Source organism: Octopus bimaculoides, chromosome 7 (assembly GCF_046866305.1).
Source record: "Octopus bimaculoides isolate indiv1 chromosome 7, ASM4686630v1, whole genome shotgun sequence".
In the NCBI taxonomy this organism is placed as follows: Eukaryota; Metazoa; Mollusca; class Cephalopoda; order Octopoda; family Octopodidae; genus Octopus; species Octopus bimaculoides.
In genome coordinates, this window is record NC_142934.1 from 30003045 (window position 1) to 30022898 (window position 19854).

The 19854-nt window shown below is 35.5% G+C and overlaps 1 protein-coding gene across 4 annotated transcripts in view; it reads left to right on the forward strand.

Annotated features, from left to right (window-relative positions):
* The window catches only part of LOC106873835 (disks large homolog 5), a 191427-nt gene that overhangs the window by 123849 nt on the left and 47724 nt on the right, over positions 1-19854 (forward strand). For all 4 annotated transcript variants that reach the window (XM_089355087.1, XM_089355089.1, XM_089355090.1 and 1 more), the window contains exons 10-14: positions 375-1696; positions 7853-8105; positions 8771-8978; positions 15068-15182; positions 16735-16897. In XM_089355087.1, the coding sequence (XP_089211213.1) occupies positions 375-1696; positions 7853-8105; positions 8771-8978; positions 15068-15182; positions 16735-16897 (2061 nt within the window). The remainder of the gene's footprint in view (positions 1-374; positions 1697-7852; positions 8106-8770; positions 8979-15067; positions 15183-16734; positions 16898-19854) is intronic.

Consider the following 19854-nt stretch of genomic DNA (forward strand, 5'->3'; position numbering starts at 1 on the left):
TCTTTGGCTTTGTTATTAGATTTACTTCAGATAATACTAGTTTCAATTTTAGTAAATCACTGATTGCTTTAACGTAAATCCACATGCAGCCTGCAGGTCTCTCTAAATGGTATGCCTAATGAACAATTACCTTTAATTTTTTTTAGCAGTGTGGCCTGCCTGATGAGCTATGGCTATGCCTTATGCAGTGCGTTTCTCGTAAAAGGTTGCCTATGTCTGCTTTAAAGAATAAATTTTACCAGTTACTACTAACACACTTTGGTGTCTAAAACACAGTAACTATGAACAGTTATATTGAATTAGATATTACTCATATTAATAAATAAAATCATGTTGGTTTAATGTTGTTTTTTTTTTTTTTTGTTCCATTTTAGATTAATGGTCAGAACATTGATTGTATGTCTGCTTCTGAAGTAACCAAAATATTACAGACATGTGGAGAAATGATAATGTTAGAAATTTGGCGACAGACTGCCTCCCCTGCCAATTCAACTGGTTCTTCTCCAACACCTATCTGCCAAACCATGATTAGATCATTGCATGAACAATCTGTAATTTCTGCTGCAACCTCTGATCATTCCTGCAATGAAGCAGATAAAGATCACCTTTGGGATAGTGGCTTAGAAGAAAGCAAAGACAGTAGAAGTGTTCGGCACAGTGGTTCCCAGACTGACAGTTTGGACAGTCCACAACCTCCACATAGGAAAAGCAACAAATCTTCACATCAAAAGGAATCTGAAAATAAAAGCCGACACAGTGCATCTGACAAGCTTTTAGAGAAAGCATGGGACTTTTTCAAAAAAGGTCGTCATAGTAAATACATTGATAAGCAAGAAAGAAATGCAGCTCAAACTGATGAAGACAAAGTAATTGCAGAATTTAACACCATGTTGAATGAGCAAGAGAATTACAATGGTCGTAAGAAAAAAGAACTTGAACATGAAAATAGTGGTACCTGGCCAAAATACAGAGGAATGCAAACCAATGTGTCTGGTCAGGGCACTGTAATAGTTTCATCACAGAAACGTAAAGACCGTCCACCATTATCTGTAATATTACAGGACTATGTGCCTTCATACAAAGCCCCTCCTGTCCCTCCAGAAAGAACTCACTCTTCATTTGCAGCCTCCATCAGACATAGTCCTCAGAATTCTGAGGTTGGCAGACAAATGCCATCTGCAAACAGACATAGTCCTCAGAATTCTGAGATTGGGAGACAAACTCCATCTGCGAACAGTCAGACATCAAAATTGATGAAGCTGACTACATTAACTCCTTATTTAACCAAATCTGTACCCCCTCCTTCAACCAAAGACCATTTTCAGAAGAACATGTCTGATTGTAAGACATTGCCTTCTAGCCACACTCCTCTTCACTCAAGTCCAACAGCACTTGATGCAGTTTTTATTGACTCTTATTCCAAAGGTGTGCGACCAAAGTCCATACCCAATAAATATGAAAAGAAATTGCATCCTCTGCCTGCAGCTTTTAATCATGTCACAGCTCCACAGCTGAATCAAAGGCGTTCTCACCCATCTGAAATGCCTTCTTTCCATCCTTCAACACCATTCGTCCCTAAAACATCATCTGTTTCGCCACCTTTACAAGATTGCGGTAATTTTCACCGACTCCCAGATAGGTTGTCTCCAGTTGTCACAAATCCACGTGCTAGAAATGCATCTAGTTATTCCAATAGGTAAGATTTTCAGTTCCCTATTTTTGAAAGAAATAATTCCATGGTTAGTTTGGCTATTTTACCTTTATTTTTATGTTTCTTTTTTATTATGTTGATTTGCTTGGACAGTTTGTAGTTCAGATCAGATATCTTGCATCTAGATTCTGTTCTTGATCGGTTATGTGTATATCTAATAGAAATATACATGCATGCATGCATACATACATACATACATACATACATACGTACGTACGTACATACGTGTGTATGTTTATGATCATCTTTTTAATGCCCACTTTTCTGTGCTTGCATGGATCAGGTGATATTTGTTGAGACAGATTTTCTATAGCCAGTTGCTCTTCTTGTCACCAACCTTCATTGTTACTATACAAGGCGATTTTCCCTGGTCCTTTGAGCATAGACAGTATAGTGGCTAGATGTGTTTCCACAAAAGATTCCAAATAAATGACAGTTTGTAGAATGGTGACGTTTGTTTACAATTAGTGCTCAACGTCAAGACAAGAAGAGAATTGGAAAGAGAGAGACACACACACATACGCACACAAACTCACACATACCACGAGCGTCTTTCAGTCTGTCTACCAAATTCAGTTAGAATGTTTTGGTCAGCTTGGGAATATAGTAGAAGATACTTGCTTAAGGTGCAATACATGCTGTATTTTTCAGCATATAATTTTTCAGACCATAATTTATAATAAAAAGTGGTAGATTGGCTTAGTCACCCAAGGCGACTTTGGAGGACCAAAACTTCCATGTGAAATGCAGCAGGGTTTGGGAAGATAGTGACAATGTTTTACATTATATATTTTGTTGACCTGTATACCAGAAAATACAGACTGTGTGTGTGTGTGTGTATATATATATATATATATATATATATATATATAGGAAAAGATAAAGAATGTATCTGAGTTTGTCTATGTGAAAAGCAGTGTGGTTTAGCAGGCATCAAGAGAGAGAAAAAGGGTGATGAGAATATTCCTGTCTCCCGCTTCCATTCATAAGTACAAATGTTTATTTATGTTAACGTGCGTGCATTGCCACATAAATAGAGGTAAACGCGGACTGTTGACTTTCAGTTTCCTTACTCTTACCCATTCTGAATGGTGAAGGTGGTAATCAACAACCAAGCGGGGCCAGAGCGACTTCTCTTTCCCCCTTTTATTTATACCTTAAATTAATTTCACCTTTTAATTACGCCAGAGCGACTCCTTGCCGCACACCCTTTATCCCAACACGTGTCTTTTCTGAGCATCTTTTGTTATATAGTGTTCAATGATGCCAAAGATTAATTGAAATCTAACATCTTTTATCAATCAACTTATTAATTAGTGATCGATGGTCAATTTGGGAAACATATAAAGAAATTATAGGCTGTCGCACGTTGATATATAATAAGCGAGTTGCGACAGTAATTTTATTAAATCTCATGTCTACACACAGACAAAGGCAATTTTGATGTGTTGAGTGGAGAAGAAAGATAATATTTTTATCGCATCTACCAGAACCACACTGGACATTCCGAAATAGCAGCTGGAGAGAAATTTAATTGGAAAAAAACGAACGTAAACTTTGAAAGTTGCTATCCTGACCAGGCCGGCTCCGGGGGGTGAAGCCGGTTGGGTGAATAAGTATTTTTGAAAAGTGGGTGCATTTTCAAACCTTCTTTCATATATATTTCCACTCGTACGGTATTCCACAACTTTACTTTATTATATATATATATATATATATATGTTTCTATTGATTTGGAAGATGGTTGCTGACTATATGTTTCAGATAAATTATTCTGTAAGTAGCATCCACATTTCGTATGTTTTTTATACTCAACACAATTTTTCAATGATAACTAATCTTAATTTGTCTGTATCTAATGTTCTTCCATCTTACTTCAAATAAAAGCATTTCTTCTGATGACATTTTGGCAGTTGTCATCAATCACTGCTTTCCTCTACTGCTTCATCTTCAAATTATATATAAAACTCTCCCTCTCTCTCTCTCTCTCTCTCATCCAAATATATAAAAATCTTACCAATATCTACAGTGTTAAATGGAAGTAACCTCTTTCCTCCTCATCATCATTTTAATGTTAACTCCTTCCCCAGCAAGGAGTTAACATTTTTTGGAGAAAACGTTTCATTTTCAGACAAATTTTTTTATTGCTTTTTTTATATTTTTAATGTTGATTATGGAAATAATTTTTGCTTTTATCTATTTCCAATATTTTACTTGAAATTTTATTTTGAAGATGCCATTTTCAGCAAAATTCCAATATTTTTTTTATTTATCGCTTTCTTTTTCCAACTTTATCATCAAAAGTAAAGGGGAATTCCACATTTATTTTACTCATTTTTTTAGCATGTCTTCTCAAAAATCTTTATATATATATATATATATATATACTGAAAGTAAATGTAAATAAAATACTGTACTTATTTTATCTTTTATTTTACCTCATCTTCCCATACATCTTACTTTCTCTGGCATTTTATGAATGATTATTTGGTATGGTATTTTTCAAAGCATGGTAGTGCACATAAAGGTACGTTACAGAGTTTACACATATATTGTGACTCCTTCCTGACTGGTTTCTCTCTATGGTCACATTTCAGGCAACACAAAGCACATTTTCTTGTTGAATTTGTCTTCTTTTCTGTTGCTTTGCTGGGACTTCCATTGGAAAATGTCCTGGTGTAAAACACGAACATCCTGGTGAAGTCGAAGGTCTCCCTATTTACTTTAGTAGGTTGTAAATCTGCCCCATATTTTGTGATGATATCTTGTATAATCTGTATGCAAAATTTCAGGTGTGTGAGGGCTTCTTTTCTTGCCTCAGTAAGAATTCCATATTGCAAGATCCATCAAATGGAAGATTTTCTTGTAATATTTCTTACCCCGTTTCCTTGTGATGAGATAATCTACTGGTTGTTAGTCCACCTTGTCAACTCCACCCATTGTAAAATTGTAATTATATACAACTGTTGGTTTCTTCACAGACCCTTGTCTTGTCTCAACGCCCTTCATAGCAGGGTTGTGAATGGTTGAAAGCATTGCAATGTCCTTTTTGTCCTTCCAACGAAGAGTCATTACCTTACCTCTCTGGAATACTGCAATTTCCCCTTTTTTCAATTTTGCCCTTTTCATCTGTTCAGGCACTTGCTTTCTATTCAAATGAGAGTTCCGTAAATATCAGTGTAGTGATTAACCAGAGTATCAGCTAATTGCAGACTAGTGTAAAAGTTATCCACAGTAACACAGTAACCTTTACCAAGTAAATGCTTCATCAGAAACAACACAACATGAGATCTCATGGGATATTCACTATATTCTGAATCAAACTGTATTCCTTTGCCAACACATATCAAGTCTTTGCTTCACACACAAAAAAAAAAATACTTCACTCCTTTTTAGAGGTATGTACTGCACCCATCCTAACCTTCCCTTGAACAGCATAAGGCTTTTGTCTATAGATAAATCTTAGGGGTATAACACTTTATAAAGTTCTCTCTAAACATCATAAGCACATCATAAACTTTATACAATTTTGGGTTGGGATGTGTTTCTGCATCAAAAGTTTCATTATTCACAAAATGAAGAAGATACTGTTTTATCTTTTAATGGCATTTCAAATTGATCTGCTCCTGATAAATTGGTCTTTGAAGTAGTTCATCTTTCAACCAGTTAATTTCTTGATCTGGTATTTTCACAACACCCCCAAGTACTTTCAAGGCGAAACACACGCAAATTTCTGCCTTTGTTACAGGGCACCACATAGTCTCTTTTTCCAGTTTGTTCAACAGAGCGATTAGTTTCGTTCACAACGCGATCAATAATTCTGCTGTCACAAAAAAGACAAAATATCCAAAGGAATCATATCAGCTGTGTCTTGATAAATTGATATTCCAGGATCTCCAGTGACTAAGAAGCATGATGGTGGAGGAAGCATGCTTTCTTCTGACACCACATCAACACTAAATTTGTCCATCCTCCTCATCCTCCCTTGAGAGAGAATAGCCATTATCAGACAAGCTTGCACTCTCATCTCATGTATCCAAGCTTCTAATAGAAGGTTCATACTCATTGTCATCTTCTGAGCTCAACATCTGAGCATAATTTGTATTTAAAAAAAAAAAAAAAAACGAGAATTGACGTATGAACTCATCTGTGGCTGTTTTTGAAATTATATGTTTTGGATGAGTTTACTCATCGCACTCTGTAAAAGACAAATTGGGTGAAGACAAGTTAACTCGTCTTTGCCAAGTAAGGGGTTGAGGCAGATTTTCTATAGATTGATACTCCAACCGGACATGTTTTCATGTAAGACTGAAAATGGACACCACTTGTATAATGATGTCCCTCACTCACAACTATCATATAATGTCAAAACAAGGAGACAATAATACATGTATGCACACACTCATACACAAATATACTTTCATATATATATATAAATATATATATATATATATATATATATATATATATATATATATATATATATATATATATATATATATATATATATGACAGACAACTTTCAGTTTCTGTCTAGCGAATTCACTCACAAGTGGCCAGCTAGGACTATAGTAGAAAACATTTGGCCAAGGTGGCATGCAGTGGGACTGAACCCAAAACCATGCAGCTGAGAGTCAGACAGAAATATTTCTAAATTTCCTACTTTCACAATTTTCTCTATTCTCAGCAAACACAAGAATATGTTGTTGAAAGCGAAGACTCCCTTCTGTCAAATCCAGCAACATTGATGCCTAAATTGATTATACTATTATCTATTCCCACTTTCCCTCCCAATGGACACAAACATAGTCATGAAATTAAGAAGTTTACTTTGCAGCTACATGATTTTGGGTTCAATAACAATGCATATCACCTAGCACAATTGTCTTATACACTAACATCAGGTCAATCAAACCCTTGTGAGTGAAGCTTGGTGGATAGAAACTGCATGACTGTCCATTTGGGACACTGTTCCTATTCTTGAATTAGACTTAGTCACCCAGTCATTACGATATGGTTTCTTGAGTATATTTAGTGAAGTTCACTCTGTTGTGCTCAGGGCCAAGTCTTGTATCTGAGGATAATTTTACCAATTTTGCAGATCCTAATAAGGGATTCATTGACCCGTTCTTCTTTAATTAAGCTATTTGAAAGAAAAATATAAAAATAATGCCTTTGGTGCCTTGCACATCAGCTTATTTTACTCAATGATTAACACAAACTTATTCTTAGAAACTTGTATATTGAAAGTACTTCTTAAGATGAACAAATTTTAAAAAGAGGAAATGTGGGTACTTCAAGTTTCAATTTTAAGTTGATTCTCCAGTGTTTTGTTCATTTTACAGGGATGTAAAATGATGTATTTACTCACATTTTTAAAAGTTACCTATTAATCTATCCATCTGTCATAAATAAGAGTTTGAGCAATATTTAACAATATAACACTTCCCAAACTATACACTTGCTTGGTCTCAGTTTCCATTTATATTTCATGGTAAGTCTATTTCTTCACTCTAACAAATATTGTTTTGAACAACAACAGAAATGAAAGCCTGTTACCTTCATATTTGGAATGATGCATATGTCTCTGTTGCTAGATTGTCAGATTGAACCCAACCAAAAGCCTGTTACATAAGCCTATCACGTATCACCTTCTCTAATCTATGTTTTACTGTAAACTGAATCCCTTGTGCCTTAAGGGACCCACCAGACCTTTTACAGTCTTTTCCACCCATCATCTCCACCCTGAACTTGGACAAGATATTTTAGCCTGTTCATCTTTCAAGAACTTTCTTAATCTTCTTTTTGCATTCATACTTCCCTTACTTGACTTTCCATGATATATCTCCTTTAGGTGTGATAACACAGACTGCTATTTTAAACTAATATTGCTTCTGTTGCACATAAAGAAATTTTATTCAACCAATCAGCTAAATGCAACATCACTAATTTTTCAATCACTTTTTCTATATCAGTGATGACAGATTTTGCCTTGGCATCAGTTGGTGTTATTCCTTCCCTGCCTTTATCTTATCAAGTACAACATAATAAAAATTCCAAATACTTTGTATCTGTAAATCAAATATTAATTGTTTTTTTTAATCATTTACATAAGCCTTTCTGGATCTCATTATTTTTTAGTGTTGCTGGTCAGACCACATTACTTCGACAACCAAACCAAAGTTCAATCTACCAAGTACCCAGTCATTCAAGCAATGGACCAGTAAACACAAGTTCTTCAACTCTTGGATCCAACACTCATTCGGTGTCTCCTCGGCATAGCTCTCAATCTTATATCAATACTTCAATTCCTGAGATGGAAGCTGACCGTACACCCTACCATTTGCGCAGTATAGACTTCCGTTCTAGTATGTCACCCACATCATCACAACCTGTAAGTTGATTTCTTCATAAATCTAGTAACTATGTCAGTCAATATTTTGATTTCTTCAGGAAGATTATAAGCTGCAAATGAACAGAGTCCATTGTGCTAATTGTGAATTTTGATTTTGAACAAAAAAAGGTATAAATATTATCACTTCCTTTTACTCTTCTGTATAGGTCTTGAGGCCTGTTATCTCTGTAGTAAACCATTATCTAGGTATGTAGTAAGCTTTGTTGGGTAGGTAGCAACAAAGCAAAGTTTGCTTTAACCTGTTTAAAGATTGCTATTTAAACTGCAGAATCTGTAAAAGCCATGTAACCCATATTAATATCTGTAGCACACATGAAATGTTTACATGTATAGATGTGTGTGTATATAAGTGTAGTTGATGCTAATTGTTTTATCTACTTGGTCAAAGTGAGGGAGAAAGAGTGCAGAAAGGCTGTAATAGTTGTTAGTATACGTCAATGTTACAAAAACACAAACTGGACAGTGGTCTCATTTACAAGACTACACTGTCTTCAAGACATACCCAGGGTTTAAATGTCACTAGCAAATGTATATAAAATGGTTGAAGGATGGTGCAGTGATGAGATAAAAAGAAAGTTTGATTATGGTATACGTTTTTGTTTTTTCATTATTTTAACGTTTTTTTCTTTTTCCTGATCTTTCAGAGCACCAATAACAATACTCCATCACACAATGAAGACTTTCCATACAATCGGCTTCAACGCTATCCATTACATTCTCGTGAGATTCAGGAGTTCAGTGGATGCTCTACATTTCCAAAACATGGTCATGAACGAATACGTATTCCATCCAATACCAGCGTAGTAACGAAATCTTCTGTGGGACGAATTTCTACAAGTTCATTTGAAGTTGGTAAGGAAATCATAAACTTCTCTGTTTCTTTGAGATTTCTGCTGCAGTACATCATCTTCATCATCATCAACATTGTTTTAAGATCCACTTTTCCATGTGTTCCATGAATCAGACAGAGTTTATTTTGTATGGTTAGATGTTTTTCCTGTTGCCAACCCTCACCTGTTTCCAAGCAAGGTAATATTTTCCATGGCCAGACATGTTTTTCACAGAAGATTAGAAATGAATAACATCGCTTGTATGACTGTAATCCTTGTTTACAACCATCATGTCATGACAGGGGTCCACTCAAAAATACATGCACACACACATAAAACTGTTATATCCTTATGTCTCCAATATCGTAGTACGCTTGATATTGTTAACATTGGATAAAGAATACACTGTAACAGTGTTATCAGAATACAAAATAGAAACAGCGGCAGTAACAAACATGTAACAAACCAACAATCAGTATTTCCAACACACTGACTCGAACTGTAAACTATACCTGGACTTCGAAAACCAAACTATGAATTGCCAACTACATCAGACCGCTACCATTTATATGTAGTGGTCCTGTCTATTCTCATCAGAAGGTGTTGTACTCTTGCCACGGCATCTTCCTTTTTTGAGATTTTGAGTTCTGAAGGAATAAAGAAATTTTATTTATTATTATTATTTTTTAGTATCTTTTTCGCTTGGGCCTTATCTCAAGGTGTTCGGTCTGCTTCCATTTTTCTCATGTTCATTCTATGGGACTCCATTACTTTTGGTGCTGGGACATTGACTACATAAAAAAATACTTCCAAAGGAATTTCTCTCTGTTCTTTGGTATGTCTCTTCTTTACTTGATTTATGTGTCTCCTTTGTTCCCAGTGTGGTCCTTTAATTTCATACATCATACTTCCTATTTTTTTGGTTACAAGGCCATCCTCCCAGCCTTCTTTACCATTTCTGTAGGTTTTAAAATGCATTTTATCTCCTACTTTGAAATAGTTCGTATTTCCTTTACATTTTTTTTTTTTGTCTGGCAATAACTTTTCAAAATTGATTTTATTCTTCTCATGAACATCAACTCTGTGGGTGACTTTCCTGAATTTGTACTTGGATTGGGGGTTAATCTAGTGCTTCAGCATTACATAATTCATTTCTAGCTTTTCTTAACACTCTTTTGAACATGTCCACAAATCTTTCTACCTGCCCATTTGACCTCGGGTGATAGGGTGGAGTGAAAATATGCTTTATCACATGCATTTTATCTCAAGAATTGCATTCCCTTACCAGAAATTAACATGTCAGGAACACCATATCATGTAAATAATTCATAGAGGAACTTTATAGTTGTCTTAGCAGTTGGTTTATTGCATTTGTGTACCTCTGGCTACTTTGTACAGTTGTCTACAATGATTTGATAGTAAGCACTGTTCACCAGTCTGGCATAGTGGATATGTAACCTAGACCATGGGTTCTCAGTCTCCGGCCACGATTGATACTTTACTGGCAGGGCTTTGGCCGCAAGCATGCAACCTCAACAAGTTCTCACCAAATTTTCGATATCCTGGTTCAAAGTCAGCCAATAGATGTAGCTCCCCATCAGAGCTTTCATCCTCGACATTCCTGGGTGTCCGCTGTTGAACTGCTATACATGTTTTTGTAATGTAGTTGGTCCCACAGCTCTTTGCACATACATCAGAATATCATTGCATATTGAGAAACTACTCGAATTTGTATTCATATTCTGCTTATTTTTTAAAGCTTCTTTCATTTTTGTAATATAATCATTGCCTACAGATTGCATTCTTATATCCTGTGCAGTCACTGGCAGTTCTTGGATAACATTAGTCATAATACATTTTATTCCATTTTCTGTCTGCAGTGCAGCTATCACAGTATCTTCTAGTGGTTCTGTATTTTTGGGAAAATTAGTCTCGATAGACAGTCCACATGACCAATTTTTTCAATGGAATATATTGCATTTTGAAATTGTAATTTAGTAATATTATACCCCAACATTGTAGTCGGTTCATAACCCTTTATGGGTAGGTAACCCTTTCTTTGACCCATAAATTGATAGCAATGGTTGATGATCTGTTTGTAACAGAAAACTTCTACCATGTAGAAACCTGTGAAATTTTTTTACAACAAAGATAATCAATAGGGCTTCTTTTTCTATTTGCATTTTTTTCTCTACTGTTGTTATTGAGCACAAAACATGATTCACTGGTTTCATAATTCCATCTTTACATTTGTATAGCAAAACTGCTCCTATTCTGTATTCTGAAGCGCCAGATGCTACAACATCTATTTCAGGATCAAATGCACTAGAGACAAATCTGCTATTAAAATTTTTTTTAATTCTTCACACACATTGCGGCGTTTAACTAACCAATTTCACTTTACTTCCTTTTTTAATAAGTCATTCAATGGAGCTCCTAATTTGTGCATGTTAGGAATGTAGTTTTGGTAGTAGTTTGGCAGCCCAAGAAATGCTTGTAATGTTGGTATATTTGTTGGAGCAGGCATATTCTTTATTGCATCAGGCTGTCTACCATTTTTATCAATTATTTGCCCTAAGTACCTAATTTGAGACAAAAAGAATTCACATTTTTCTTCACTCAAAGTGAACCCCATACTCTTTAATTTTCTTGAACAAGGCTTTTATATGCTCCACATACTGTTCGTGCGAATTACTCTTAATCAATATATCATCCAAATAAGGGATTACAAATTCACAATCAGATGACAGTGTCCATGATTTCCTGAAATATTGCCAGTGTAACCTTTAATCCAAAAAGTAACCGGATATGTCTGTACAATCTTCTATGTGTATTTATTGTCATTTACTTTAATCTGTAAATAAGCGTCAGACAGATGCAATTGGAAGAAAATTTTTCTACCATTTAATTTTGCAAAAATGTCCTCTAGAGTCAGGAGTAGAGATAGCATGCCTTTAAGCAGCCGTTTAATCCTGTAGAGAAATTGGCACACAGCCTAATCTTATATTTTTTTAATGCACACTGTGGGCACAACCCACTTCGAGTAATCCACCTTTTTCATGATTCCACTCTTTTCCAGTCTGTCCAATTCTTCATTTACAATTTCAGTTGCCACAAACGGTACTCTTCTGTTAAATTTAAATACAGGCACAGCATTTTCATTTACTTGAAAGCAGGCTTCAGTCTTTTTACATAGACCTAAGTCCTCCAGTAGTACTTGAGGAAACATCTTTTTCAATTTTCTCTTCAATTCCTCAGGCAATTTATTTTTAACGAGATAACCATTTATGTTTTTGCCATAGATACTTATGGGAAGGTGTCATAAGTCAAATAACTCCAACCAATCTGTACCAAACAGATTGATTGTATTCTCCACAATGAATATTTTTGCTTCATGTTTATCTTTGGAATGTGACATCTGTACACATTTTGCCTATGGAATGTAATTTATCACCATCATGCCATGCACAATTTTCTCTGTTTTACATAACCTCAGTTTCCTGATTTTCCTCCATGTATCTGCATTTATGGTTGAAATATCACTACCTATATCCAACTGTGGTTTAATATTTACCTCATTTATTTTTACGTGAATAAATTTTCTTGTTTATGTGTTGTAATCACTTTCTGCTGAAAGCACCTTAGAAATTTTTGCATTCAACTCTCGTAATCTTGTCCGGCAGTGTGAGCTCTTGTGACCAAGTTTCTGACAACTATAGCATCTTTGGTTTTTAAACAGACACTCTTTTCTAAAGTGTAGGCCTCCACATCTATAACATAGATTGGGGCCTGGCACTCTTTTTTGGTTGTACTTTCTGGGTTGACACATCTTGACTTTTTTTCATGTTGTGCTTCAGTTTTACCATTGTTTGACATTCTTCTGCAATGGTCTGTAGAGTTATGTCTTGATTCGCTTGCTCCATTTTGAGAGAATCCTTGCCCACATTTTCTCTATCTTCAGTTGCCGTAAGGCCTTGTATGAAGATAAGGGATTTAAACATACTCTGAGTGAGTTCCTGAAGTTTAAAGTCTTCACACATACGGTTGACTACTCCAGCATATGTAATAAAGTCATCATCGTCATTTTTTGTTAAGCTCCAACACTCCATTTGAGTGTTAAATAACAAACTTTTGTCACAAAAGATCTTTGATAGTAATTCAATAATTTCTTAGAAATTAATCTCACTCAACTTTTTGGGCAATATAAAGTTACAGTAGTATTCATGCTCAGCTGGAGCTATCATGCGTATTAATAGCCTCACTTTCTCCTCATCCAGCCATGACTCGCAATCTTTGTTAAAAGTTTCTTCATACCTTCTACAGTACACAGGAAATGTAATACCCTCCTCCAGATTATAAGTGAATTCTGAAATCAAGTTTGCCACGCCATCTGGTGGAAACAAAATTACTGAATTTTCAGACTTCCTTAACTGTAATTCAATTAACTGTTGTTGTTGTAATATTTGCTTCTGCAACTCCTGTAGTTGTTCCTGTTGCTTCTCTTGAAGCTGTATTACTGCAGCTAATAGGTTCTCCATCATCATCATCATCGCTTGACGTCCGTTTTCCATGCTGGCATGGGTTGGACGTTTTGACTGGGGCTGGCAATCTAATCTGGCAATGTTTCTGCAGCTGGATGCCCTTCCTAACACCAACCACTCTGAGAGTGTAGTGGATACTTTTTACGTGCCACCAGCACGGGCACAAATGGTCAAATAATCTATGTAAGCTTTGAAAAATCCTTGTCAACAGATGTTATATCCTTACACCTCCAATATCGTAGTATAGTTGATATTGTCGGTGTTAGATAAAGAATACCTTGTAACAGCATTATAAGAATACAAAATAGAAACAGCGGCAGTAACAAACACGTAACGAACCAACAATCTTTTATGAACCAATCATTGATATTTCCAACACACTAACTGAAACTGTAAACTGTACTTGAACTTAGAAAACGAAACTACGAACTGCTGACTACGTCAGACTGCTACTATTAATCTGTTGTGGTCCTGTCTCTTCTTATCAGAGGGTGTTGTACTTTCGCCACAACAAAAACCACGCCAGCTTGGAAGATGGATGTTGAATGATGATGATGACATATTTATAAAAATACACACACACACACACACACATACACACATATTCATATATATACATACATACACACATATTCATATATATACATACATACACACACACATATTCATATATATACATACATACACACATACATATACAAAGATGAACTAAACAGTACAGGAAGAGACACTTAGGGTGGAGAGTCACTGAAGAGGTCACAAGATGTATTGATGAATGATTTCAGACAAAGAACACTAAAATAATAATAATAATAATAAAGCTGAAGTGAAGAGCAAGTATATAGTATATATGGTTAATTGGCATAAAAAAAAATGACCATCCCCAAATATAACAATATACATGCACACACACACACCATACACAATGGGCTTCTTTCAGTTTCCCTATATCAGATCCACTCACAAGCCTTAGGTTGGCCTGAGACTATAGAAGACACTTGCCCAAGGTGCTACGTTGTAAATCTGAACCCAAGTCCACATTGTTGGGAAGCAAGCTTCTTAACCACACAACTGTGCCTGTATACATATTGGGAATTGACACCATGCTGATTTCATTGTCGGCTGCTTAGTTATAGGAAATGATATTACATGATGAATCTCCCATATTTTATAAACCCCCCCCCCCCCCCATATACACACCCTATCTCTACCTTTGATTATTCATTAATCACACATCAGATTTGTTAATATTTGATTTAACCCTTGCTTAAATACACTTCTTTTGTTTCAATTAATCTTGAAAATAAAGACTTCAGCAAAAACAAAAAAAGGAAATTCATTATTAAGTTTGTGTTCAAAATATAAATTCACATGAAATTTTGATGGAAGGTTTTAGTTAAGATCTATAAAACAGGAAGTTTGTATCAGAACCAGATCATTTCCAGGTGAGTTAGTACCACAAGGGTTAACAATATTATTGGTTACTTAGTGAATTGTATTGAGTTTAGATAATTTAGTATTTTATTATGTAATATTGCCTAATTAACTCTATGTTAAATTATTCTTGTAGTATCAGAACGCAGCAGTCCAATGTCACCTGTGATGTTTCCTTTGGAACGAAGTTCCACACCTTCTCTAGTGCCACCTTTATCTAATTTTTGGGTCCATTCGAAACAAGGAAGAAAGTAAGGAAATGTTTTTAATCATCTCATCAAAGGAAGGATAATATATTATGTTTCTTTTTTTCTTTGCTAGTTAACCTGGGCACAAACATTAAATATTTGTTTATATTTGTATTTGCTGTTTGGATGTGAGTAATTCCTGTTCAGTACTTCATATCATCATCGTTTTAACATCTGCTTTTCCATGCTTGTGTAGTATTGGCAGTATTCATTGATACAGATATTTTATGGCTAGACATGTTTACACAGAAGATTGGAAGCAAGGGACATCATTTATATGACAGTGTCACTCATTTACAACTTTTATGTAATGTCAAGATAGAGAAATACATGCAAAAATAGTCTCATGCATGTGCATGTACACACACCTACTACTTACTTGTGGTGACATTCACCTGGGGTTGATTGTGCCAGCTCCAACCAACAAGTTGCTTGGAGTTTTAGTGGAAATATAAGTTCATATGTGGTCCCGGTCACATGCATATATGCTTTGGGATAGAGCCTGTCTTGCCATCAATTGCCAACTATCACAGAGGACTCAATGACCAATTATCAGAGCAAACAACACCTGGGTTTAAAGCAAGTTCTAGAGACAAGCTTTAATAAACCCTCACTCCCAGTGATCTTCCAGCATGTCAGACACCAACATAGAACTTCTGAGTGCCCATGTTATTGCTAGATAGCTATTGAACCTACACTAGGTTCATTCATACTTTTGACAGGTCTTGTTTTTAGCCCTGCTGGGTTCCTAGCAACCCTTTTCACAAGGCAAGCCTAGTGGAGGTGCTAGTTTAGTTGCCAACGATCTGACCATGCAACAGGTTGTACTGGATTCCATGTTACTAGTAACATTCATGACAGACTTCACAAGTGGCCTGATATCAGAACACACATGCACGTGCAATGTCCTTTCAGTTTCCATCTACCAAATCCACTCACAAGGTTTTGGTTAGTTTGCAGTTGAACTGAACCTGAAGCCATCCCTGTACCCAATGTAATTGAAATAATTTCAAGCAAAAAATTGCTGACATATAAAATAGAAGTTTATGTACAAAATTTCTAAACACAGTTAGCTATAAAGTACAGTTTCATAAAAATTATTTTCAGTTGTTCATTTTAAATGTCAAAATATTTTTTTGTTTATATAAGTTCATTCTTTTTCTGGGGCAGCTCAGTAAAGAGGCTTATTAAGTATGAGTATGTATGATATTTTACACTTAAATGTGTGTCACACACACACATACACAAACACACTTACAAACAGATCATGATAGTTTCCAGTTTCTTATTACTTACATAAACAAATAATAAGGAAATACATTGTTGGGAGATATTAAAAAAAAAAAAACATGGTTTGGAGTTTAAAACAATTAGCTGTAGGTAAATTCTGTAGATTAAGAAAATATTATTATAAGATTGTCTTCAGAAAATATGATGAAAATTTTTATGAAAAATTTTCTTATCCGATGGAAATGTTAAAAGCTATAGCTTTTCTTCGTAGTTTTATTATGCTGTCCTTGTTCTACCATAAAAAGAATTTGCATTTCTGTTTCAGACCTAAACCAGGTGATACACGAAGTATGAGCATTGAAATGTCTTCAGAACCTGTTGGCTTCAAAATCGAAGCCTTGAAATCTGGAGGCATTTTTGTTTCATCTATAAGTGAAAATAGTTTAGCCGTAGAACATGACTTGTATGTTGGTGATCAACTTCTTGAAGTAAGTTTCCTTTGCAATTTGAAATTAACAGTACTGTTAATAATAAATTAGCTGTCTATGTCAATTTTTAGGGGTGAAACTAAGTTTCTCTCTTTTATTTTTTGACTGAAGACCATGTTTTAAAAAACAGGTTTGATTTCTATAAATAACTGCTCTTGTGTATAATTCTCATCATTATCATCATAACTCTCTCTGGTGTGGGCCTTTGTGTCTAACTCTACCTTCCACATGGGGTCCTCAACACAAAAAACAACTGGTACTCTGTCGATTACAATGACAAGGGTTCCAGTTGATCCGATCAACAGAACAGCCTGCTTAGAAAATTAACATGCTCATTTACAACTATCATGCAATGTAAAAACAAAGAGACAAAAGCATGCGCAGCCATGGCTGTGTAGTAAGAAGCTTGCTTCCTAACCGCATGGTTGCAGGTTCAGTCCCACTGCATGGCACCTTGGGCAAGTGTCTTCTATAGATTCTGGCTGACCAAAGCCTTTTGAGTGGATTTGGTAGATAGAAACTGAAAGAAGCCCACTGTATGTGTGTGTGTGTGTGTGTATGTGTATACACACACACACACACACATATATATATAGCAATAAATAAATGGAGGGGATCACGAGGTGATATTCATCAACTTTTAGACGTTATATTATGTCTATTTATTTATTTTTCAAACAAACAATTTTTACAGTATACATACATGTATAACATATTATGCTTTACATATATAAAAATACCAGTAATTATTAAAATATATAACGTAGGACATAGAAAGTAGAATAGTCTCTTACAGCTATTTCAGCCAAGAAGTCATAGTACCCCACTTTACTTCCATCCCTTCAGTGAACTGAAGTATTTGGTAGATAAGATTAAGGTACTTGGGTGTGCCTCTGGGCTTCGTCATAGTGTTGAAAGTTCATAAGGTTAAGTTGTAAATATAAATACATACATATATACACACTTTTACATATACATAAATATGCATAAATACATATCTATACATTTATATACATAATTATATGCATACAAAGGAATTAATTATTATCAGTACATATGGTAAATCTGAGTTTGCGAGCGTGTGTGTTGCATCTATAGAAATCCACACCTTACAAGATAGCAATCTGGGAGTTGCACCAATGGATTCCTCATGGTTGAAAATTCCCGGAATCGGCCAATTATTTTTTTGATTTTTTTGCTTCCTAAAGGGTGAATTTTTGCATTATCTTGGGGGGGGGGGATTAAGCACGAGATTTTACATAAACACAAGGGAGATAACCTATGTTACAGTAATTCGATGTAAACCAGATGCTAATGGTTTACTAAGTGTCCACAACTTACAAGATAGCAATCTGGGAGTCGCAACAATGGATTCCTCATGGTCGAAAATGCCCGAAATTGACCATTTAGTTTTTTGATTTTTTGCTTCCTAAGGAGGGAACTTTTGCATTTTCGTTTTGTTTTGGAATTATTAGCATTTTTCACAAGCACGAGATTTTACATAAACACAAGGGAGATAACCCACGTTACAGTAATTCTATGTAAATCAGATGCTAATGGTTTACTATATGTCCGGTGGTTTACTTTTAAATTCCAACAAGATATATTAAAACACTCGAGAACCTCCAACCAATACATAAATTAGAGGAACAAGATTTTTTCTTTTATGTCCACATTAAAGACAAAAAAATATTATGCTAATTTAAAAGTATATATATATAATTTAAAAATAGGATAACATCTTTATAAGAATTTATCAAGTAGTCAGCATGAAAAACCTCATAAGGGAAACATTTTTAATTATTCCCTTTAAATATATTTATTTATATTAAGGGCATTACAATACATAAATGCCTCATGCTATCATAATAAATACAGTGTACCGAACGTAAGGGAAATGCAACTCTCGAAGCGAGCTCCTTAAAAATAGTATATATATATATATATATATATATATATATATATATATATATATATATATATATATATATATATATATATATATATATATATATATATATATATATATATATATGGATATATATATATGGATATATATATATGGATATATATATATGGATATATATATATATGGATATATATATATATATATATATATATCATCATCATCATCATCATCATCGTTTAACGTCCGCTTTCCATGCTAGCATGGGTTGGACGATTTGACTGAGGACTGGTGAAACCGGATGGCAACACCAGGCTCCAGTCTGATTTGGCAGAGTTTCTACAGCTGGATGCCCTTCCTAACGCCAACCACTCAGAGAGTGTAGTGGGTGCTTTTACGTGTCACCCGCACGAAAACGGCCACGCTCGAAATGGTGTCTTTTATGTGCCACCCGCACAAGCCAGTCCAGGGGCACTGGCAACGATCTCGCTCGAAAATTCTACAGGAGCCAGTCAGGCGGTACTGGCAACGGCCACGCTCAAAATGGTGCATCTCATGTGCCACCCGCACAAGAACCAGTCCAGGGGCACTGGCAACGATCTTACTTGGCTTGCCGGGTCTTCTCACGCACAGCACATTTCCAAAGGTCTCGGTCCGTAGTCATCGCCTCGGTGAGGCCCAATGTACGAAGGTCTTGCCTCACCACCTCAGCCCAGGTCTTCCTGGGCCTACCTCTTCCACGGGTTCCCTCAACTGTTAGGGTGTGGCACTTTTTCACGCAGCTATCCTCCTCCATTCTCACCACATGTCCATACCAGCGCAATCGTCTCTCTTGCACGCCACAACTGATGCTTCTAATGTTCAGCTTTTCTCTCAAGATACTTACACTCTGACGGGTATTCACATTGACATTACACATCCAACGGAGCATACTGGCTTCATTCCTTGCGAGCTTGCATATATATGTATATATCAACCAACAATAAGTACCAATATATATGAATATATATATATTGCCAGACCAGCTGTCTGGTTTCCTTGCCAGTGGCAC